The sequence below is a fragment of the Triticum urartu genome, chromosome 2A (genome assembly GCF_056163025.1).
Source record: "Triticum urartu cultivar PI428250 chromosome 2A, HENAU_Tu73, whole genome shotgun sequence".
Taxonomy (NCBI): Eukaryota; Viridiplantae; Streptophyta; class Magnoliopsida; order Poales; family Poaceae; genus Triticum; species Triticum urartu.
The window spans coordinates 88,569,437-88,577,140 of NC_141874.1; the positions used below are offsets into that span (position 1 = coordinate 88,569,437).

At 46.5% G+C, this 7,704-nt stretch overlaps 2 protein-coding genes across 2 annotated transcripts; one reads left to right on the forward strand and one right to left on the reverse strand.

Annotated features, from left to right (window-relative positions):
* The first annotated feature begins 2,738 nt into the window (after positions 1-2,738).
* Positions 2,739-4,853, forward strand: LOC125535892 (uncharacterized). The gene is made up of 5 exons (XM_048698956.2): positions 2,739-3,157; positions 3,237-3,400; positions 3,541-4,231; positions 4,316-4,407; positions 4,493-4,853. Exons 1-5 carry the CDS (start codon positions 2,837-2,839, stop codon positions 4,611-4,613), a joined length of 1,389 nt encoding a protein of 462 aa, XP_048554913.2. The 5' UTR covers positions 2,739-2,836; the 3' UTR covers positions 4,614-4,853.
* Positions 4,854-4,978: 125 nt separating this feature from the next.
* Positions 4,979-7,169, reverse strand: LOC125527084 (uncharacterized). Its single transcript, XM_048691659.2, has 5 exons — positions 6,866-7,169; positions 6,477-6,615; positions 5,942-6,079; positions 5,695-5,816; positions 4,979-5,381 (listed from the first exon to the last, which is right to left on the reverse strand). Exons 1-5 carry the CDS (start codon positions 6,910-6,912, stop codon positions 5,219-5,221), a joined length of 609 nt encoding a protein of 202 aa, XP_048547616.1. The 5' UTR covers positions 6,913-7,169; the 3' UTR covers positions 4,979-5,218.
* Positions 7,170-7,704: the final 535 nt, after the last annotated feature.

Here is a 7,704-nt window from a genome sequence, read left to right on the forward strand (position 1 = left end):
GTTGACATATTCCAGGAGGCATCTACTTCATTTCATGTATAGGGAGTAGTTTGTGCAACAGTATCGGGCACACAACAACTTATATGTAGGAATAATGCAATTTTAGTATCTTTTCGTGTCGTTTTAATCAATTCGTAGATGTTCTTTCTGTCTGGAACCAAAAAATTATTTAAATAAACTTGTTGACATCTTCAAGGAGGCTTTTCCTTCGTTTCATGCTCCAGGATTGGTCTATGCAACACTATTCACCTCCTACAACAATTTATATGTAGGAATCATGTGTTCTTGAAATCTTTTAGACGCCATGTCTTCTGGTTGGGAAGGCCATCCTGGAACCAGGGAGTTGCTAGGATTGTTGCCATGCCACAAGGGGCGCTGGAGGTTCTATCCACTTGCCAAGGTCTATTAATGTGACCGATAGTTGCCTACGGGCTATGGTGGTCTTCAGGGTTGGATGTTGGGACATGAGGGAAAGCCTTGCATGGCCTTGCTCATATGACCGCGACGACTACGTTCGTGGATGCCGTTCTTCTTTTTGGAGACGTCGTTTTATCCGCCTCTCCTCAAACTGCTGCTTTTTTGTACCGCCTGACCCGTCGCTGGACCGCAATAGCCGGTGAACGTTCGCTGGAAAGGATGACATTTGCGAAACGTTTTTGCTAACAGTTTCTTCATATGACGTTTTCTTTAGAATAGCATGACAATTTCTTCAGAGAAAGGCATTTTTCTTCACGTTTGATCTCATGTCGCAACTAAAACTGACAGAAAAATGCGTTCACTTGCCTTTCCCCTTTCAAGAAACATTCGCCAGTTAGTAATTCTGGTTTTTGTCTAGTCTTTTTTGTGCGGGGCGAGAGCCTTCTTCTATATTAATATAGAGTATTTTCATACATTCTCCAATTTTTATTGGCGGTGTGCATCTACTTTTGCCTATGATACTTGTGCAAACATTAGTCTAGCATCATCGCAAAATAACAATAATAAAATCATTAGTCTAGCTAGCTCGATGATGTCAGAAAATAACTTGATTGCCTCAGGGAACATAAAAGTAGCACTAAGTCGTAGAGTGAGGCGTTTTAGCTCTCGGCCTCTGGAAACTTCAAAATTCAAACTTTCCAATTTCAATAAATCTGAAAAAAATGTACAACTAAACAAGGATGTTATGCGCATGTGTGTAAACTTGAAACGCGATTTGTATAAAAGGACAAACTCATGGCCTGGAAGGATGAATAGTAGCATGTGTCAAAAAGCTCCAGATTTGTCTTTTTTACACAACCCCCATTTTAACGTATTTGGTCCTAAACACTTGTGCATTATGCCTCCATGTATATCTATATTTGTTTTCAGAATTTTTTGAAATGTAAAAATGTGAATTTTAATGAATTTTGATTTTTTCGAAAAACAGCCTCATTGGAGCTCGATCTCCAAAAGGGATTTTCGAAAGTCGTAGTGTCGTACTATTACCAGTCACAGCGGGGAGTAACTTAGAATAGTAACATGCACATGTTACTAGTCTATGTTACTACCTCCACAGTGGGTAGTAACATATGTGTTGTGTCATGCATCACTCCATTTATTAGGTTGTAAACTCATCTTTTCTTGATATGTGTGATGTTACAGTAACTAGCTATGTTACCACATGCCTCTCTTTCTTCATTAATTACATGTCACATTATCTATTTTGCCTAGATAAGTGTGATGTTACCACCTATATTACTTCCATTGTGGGTAGCCTTACAAGTTGTGTGCGATTGCATTCACACTTGTAAAAAAACTAAAGACTGCACACTGTTACTAATCACTGCCCTAGCCCGCCCGCCCGTATTCCGGCACTTTGACCAGATTCGACCGTTCCGGGCTGCTGCTGCTCCCGAATCTCGGCCGCCCACGTGCTCCCCGGCACCCAGGAAACGGCCATGCCGACGACACCTGAGGGCGGCCGCGCCGCCGCGCCGCGCGTGGAGCTGGAGCTCCCGCTCGGCGCGGTGCCGTTCGACTTGGAGGCGGCCATGTGCAGCCACGGGCTGTTCATGGGGTCTCCTGCCTTGCCATGGGGTCACCTCGGGCTCGATAGAGCTGCACTCTCACGGGGGAGGGGCTGGGGTGGATTGGACATACCAGCGCGTGAAGCTAGCTTGAAGACGATTTGACAGCCGACGACGAGCTTGAGAGACTCGTCATCGTCAAACATCCAGGCAACATCATAGTTGTCAGCCGCGAGCTGCTCTTCCACGCCATCTCCCACGCATAGTTGAGCATCGCCTCTAAACATCGTCGTCGCCGTGCCCATCGACGAGAGCTTCATCCATCCGAACGAAGAGCCCAAGAGGAGCAGATCAAGGGTAAGAAGAAGGCGCGGCTGGATCTTGGGGTCTCCTCTTTGTCTTTGCTTGGACCCTGCAACCGCGGCGAGGAGCTCCACGACTTAGGAGCGACGGCCAACGAGGAAAGATGAGGAGGCCGGCGGCACGAGGAAGAGGAGGGGCTCGGAGCACGCACAGAGGCAGAGGAAGAACGGCATGGCGGCGCGAGGAGAATCGAGGGAGAGGAGAGGAGAGGAGGCGGCGGCATCAAGAGAGAAGGTGGGCGTGCGGAGACCAGGTCATGCCCAATCCCTCCTCTGGTTCTTTTTCTCTCGCTAGCACATTATTTTTTTACGACTCTTTTTTTACTCTGACTGACACAGTAAAAAGTGATGAGGTGGATGCAGCGAGGGGGCGCCCTTTGCGCGACCGTTAATGGGTTTAATTAATTGACCAGATTCGACCTTTCCGGGGGCTTCTGCCGCTCCTGAATCTCCGCCGCCCGCGTGCTCCCCGGCACCCAGGAAACGGCCATGCCGACGACCCTAGAGGGCGGCCCCGCCGCCGCGCCACCGCTGCCCCGCGCGCGCGTGGAGCTGGAGCTGGAGCTCCCGCTCGGCGCGGCGCCGTTCGACCTGGAGGCGGCCGTGTGCAGCCACGGGCTGTTCATGATGGCGCCCAACCGCTGGGACCCGGCCTCCCGCGCGCTCCTCCGCCCGCTCCGCCTCGCCTCCGACCGCTCCAGGTCCCTGCTCGCCCGCGTCTCCCGCCACCCCGCGCGCCCCTCCCGCTCCCTCCTCGTCTCCCTCCTCGGCGCCGACGCCCTCTCCCCGCTCGACCAGGACTGCATCCTCGTAAGCAGGCGCTTTCGCCGGACCCGGAGAAGAAAAGAAGCTCGCGTTGGCTGATGGATTCTTGGTTTTCCGTTGGCAGGAGCAAGTGCGGCGGATGCTGCGGCTGTCGGAGGAGGACGGCAAGGTGGTGGCGGAGTTCCAGGCGATGCACGCCGCCGCGAGGGAGGCGGGGTTCGGCCGCATCTTCCGCTCGCCCACGCTGTTCGAGGACATGGTCAAGTGCATCCTCCTCTGCAATTGCCAGTACGTCCCAGTCTTGATTTCCCTCTGCTTTCCTCTGTATGTGTTACTGAGCATCAGAATTCAGAAGTGCGCAGTTTTCCAGTATCTTTAACTGCATTTGCAAAATACGTATCTTATATTGCCATGTTATTGCCCTGCAGATGGACAAGAACATTGGCAATGGCTACTGCGCTGTGCGAGCTTCAGTTGGAGTTGAGACATTCATCTGGTACTGAAGTTCTTGAGTTAAGGACACCTCCAATCAGGGAGCTTAAAAGGAAGCGCGGCAAGAATCGGAATGTCCGTGTCAAGCTAGAAACAAAGTTTACCGAGTTGGAGTGCTTGGAGGATCCAAGAGTAGAAACTGCGGAGGATGCAAGAGTGGCAACTGGTACTAGCGATGTCATAACACATTTGGAAACGGATGAAAAATCGGCTAGCTTGCCCCAAGTTGCGCCTGAAACAGGCAGTGCATGTCAGTCATTTGATTCTTCAGAGCTCAGCTTGGAAGGTTGCATTGGAGATTTCCCTACTCCGGAAGAATTGGCGTATCTGGATGAAGACTTCTTAGCGAAATGCTGTAACCTTGGATATCGAGCGGAGCGGATTGTGTTGCTTGCACGCAGCATTGTGGAAGGAAAGGTATGCCTACAAAATCTTGAAGAAATGCAGAAAATGTCTTTACCAGCTACAGAAGAGCTATCTACTATCCCGTCTACCTATGAAAGACTGAATAACGAGTTAACCACTATCTCCGGATTCGGCCCTTTCACTCGTGCCAATGTGCTCATGTGCATGGGATTTTTCCACATGATCCCAGCTGATACCGAGACAATTAGGCATTTAAAGCAGGTATTTTCCCCTCTACATCCTTGATTTAGTGTTCATGGGGTTTCACTGTTTCAGTATGTCATTTATGTATGGAATTTCTTGCAGTGTCATAAAATTGCAAGCACCATCAAATCTGTTCATATGGAATTGGATAAAATCTACGGCGAGTATGCTCCATTTCAGTTCTTAGCATACTGGTATGTTTTTTTTTTGACACTGGCATTTAGTTTATCATCCTTTTGACATGCTGACACTGTTCCTTGATGTTTTGATTTGATACAGGTTCGAGCTATGGGGCTTCTATGACAAGCAATTTGGGAAGATCGCTGAGATGGATCCGTCCACATATAGGCTATTTACTGCAAGCGCTTTAAAGAAGCAACATCGGTTAGTTAGGAAATAGAGCCTTTCTTTCTTTGTGAAAGGGGCCCTGCCAAAATCAACTTACAACATAGAGGAATTTTGAGATTGTTGTAGTTGCTGCCTGTTCTAGTAAGCAGAAAGTCCGTAGCCTATTTTCCCCTTCATGAATGCATCTCATACTTTAGGGGGAACAGAGTCCTGCAAGTTTTTAGTTTGTAGCATTCCAGACTGAACTAATGTGTTATCAGGTACTTCAATTAATTTAGTGGTCAACTTTAAACATCTTGCATGAAGATTAAAGAGCGCAATTTGTTGAAATGATTGATGAAATAACATTTGAGCAAAAAACCCGTAAAAGGCCTATCATTAACAACAGATTGATGAAAGCAAGAAAAGAAACAGATATGAACCCTTGTAAGGTAATCTGTAATACTTTATTGCCATCAGGAAGTATCATATTGGCATACTATTGTGAGGCACAGCACATTTCTCGATCCGGTGATTTCTGATATTCTACATGGTTTTTGTTCTGAACATTACTCAAGGAATAAGCTCTGCTATTGATTATGGAAGAACTTGTGCATTAAGATTTAGAAGGCACAAAAAAAATTGATCTACATTCCTGCGGTGAACATCATTACAACTTTACAAGGCTTCGGAACTTCCAATCCTTCTTTGGAACAGAATGGATCCAATCAGTACAGCAAGTCCGGTTATTGCAATTGTGAGGAGCAGTTGCTTGTGTTTCAAACCAAAAGCGGGGCGTGCTTGCTTGTGACGACCACCCTCTTCTTTTTCCAGCATGGATCTGTCACAAGAATTTGAATTGTATCAGAAGGCAGGCTCAAATAGAATTAGCTGTGACGATAGAAATACACTTCTATTGTCACAGCTAATAGATTTAAACGATAGGCTGAGGCACTGTATTAAAGGATTTTTATCTAAAAACTGCAACTGAAGATGCTAAGCAGCACTGTTCTAACTGAGATATATAGCCGGCTTATCTTTGTCTAAAAAATGCAACTGAAAATGCTAAGCAGCATTGTTCTAACTGAAACTTACACTGAATCATGTCTACATAAACAAGTCACGTGCATCAATATAAGGTTCCATGTTTTTACCTTGAAGATTCTGCAGCGGCATTTGTTTTTGAATGGAGTAGGAGCTCGTGTCCAATCCATTCTCGAAGTCTGATGTCCTTGTTGCAAGGTTGACAATATTTTGTTCGATTTCCACATACATCCTGTAGAGCAAAACTCATATAGTTAGACAGAGATGGACTATATATGTGTGGCTTATAATGTTTTAAGGAAAAGAATGTTGTCCAGTTTTTTGAGTAATAACGTAACATGATGAATACATTCACACCTGATGCTCAAAAATGTCAGCTGCAGGTAGTTCAAACTTGCAATACTGGCACGCAAGCATCCTTTGTGGGCACTGTAAGCGTTTATGAAGATCCCACAGCTCATGCTCCACAGTTTGTTCGCAGCGTGGGCAATTCACCTATATCCGCAAATAAGAATCTGATTAGCGGTGTTAGGATTAGTAATACCGAAAGTACATAAATCCAGTAAGATGTATATCTGTTGCCATCTTCTTAATCTATCCAGTGGTTATATGAATGCATGTTTTCCACACAAAGCATAAGACACTGACATGATGATCAAATCACCGAGTCTTTTCCTGGCACGCAGGTTATTTGGCTACCGTAGTGCTGCAGCTAGATTATGTCAGAACGATCTTAGCTGTAATGTGGGTTTATGTGATGAATTTATGCAAGATATTGGGTTGAGCAGCATCACAGGCTATGCGAAGAATAACCGCTAGGAGAATGAAAATGTGTGCATACATCAAAATCAAATGAATACATTCTGGATACGGTTATAATTTGGAGAAGTACCGGAGCATGGTTATCATCATAGTGCTTATCCATGTGCTTCCTTGGGACCATATCTCCACAATGCTCACACTTCAAGTGAAGGTTGCGAGCGCAGTGTGCAGAATGCAGCGCGATGTTGGGAGACGGAACCTCTCGGTTACTGAAGAAAATTCGCAGACAAGTACGGTCAGTAATCGGCAAGCACAAGACATGCCCCCAAGCACTACCTATATTAGCAGTGCATGCGATGAATTGCCATCGCAGAGGGGAAAAAAGGCTACTAATAACTGATGAACTACTGTAGTAAAAATATTGCCGGGTGGAAAGAGGAAAGCAATTGGCAGCTCGTAGCCAGCAGCAGATAGTGAGAAACAGACGACCGACGGCGCCGTGAGAGGCCGGAAGGTTACCAGTGCGCGCAGGTGGAGGTGGCGACGGCGGGATCGGCGGCGGCCATGGCTTGCGAGTCCTGAGGGATCACCGCTGCAACCCCGCGCCGAGATCCGAGTCGCCGGCCGAATTGGAACCTCGCCGAATCAGGGGGTCTTCTGGGGATGGAGGCGAGAAGAGCAGAGGGGCTGGAGGAGGAGATATCGAGGGGGCTCGTGGTGAGGTGAGGCGGAGTGACCGTGTCGGAGCCGGGGGCTGTGGGGATTCGACTTCAGCGCGGCGATGGGAGCGGTAGTTTCACCGGCGTACCGGTCGTCCTGGCCCACCTGTCTGTCCTGATAGACGCTCGATTCCATGGACTAGGGCGCCACCGGACTATGCTTCGGTGCCTTAAGCCACCTATCTTTGTATCTATGACATGTGGGTTCAACAGGTGACTGGCCCACATGTCAGTGACCCAACCGATGAAACATCAATTTTATTTTCTGAGAAGTACCACTCTCAATCACGCACACATAAGTGAACCATGACAAACATGCATTCAAGATCACTAACATGTATAATGCTTGAAAATTAATAAAGCCACCATACACAGTTCATTATCCATGGAAAGCTATTAAAACATAAACAATTTCTCACATAATAGACTGTGAGTAGGAGTATATATGACATCAATCAATAAACAAGTTATAAAGGCAATACGAACACAAATTAAGGGTGCATAATTGTGGAAAAAATGAAACATAATGTATAAGACAGGAATACCCAACCATATTATGAAACGTATCGAAGTTCAAACTTAAGTGAGAGGTATCATCTATTCCATGCCGAAAATACATTAAAAAGGTATATTGGAAAG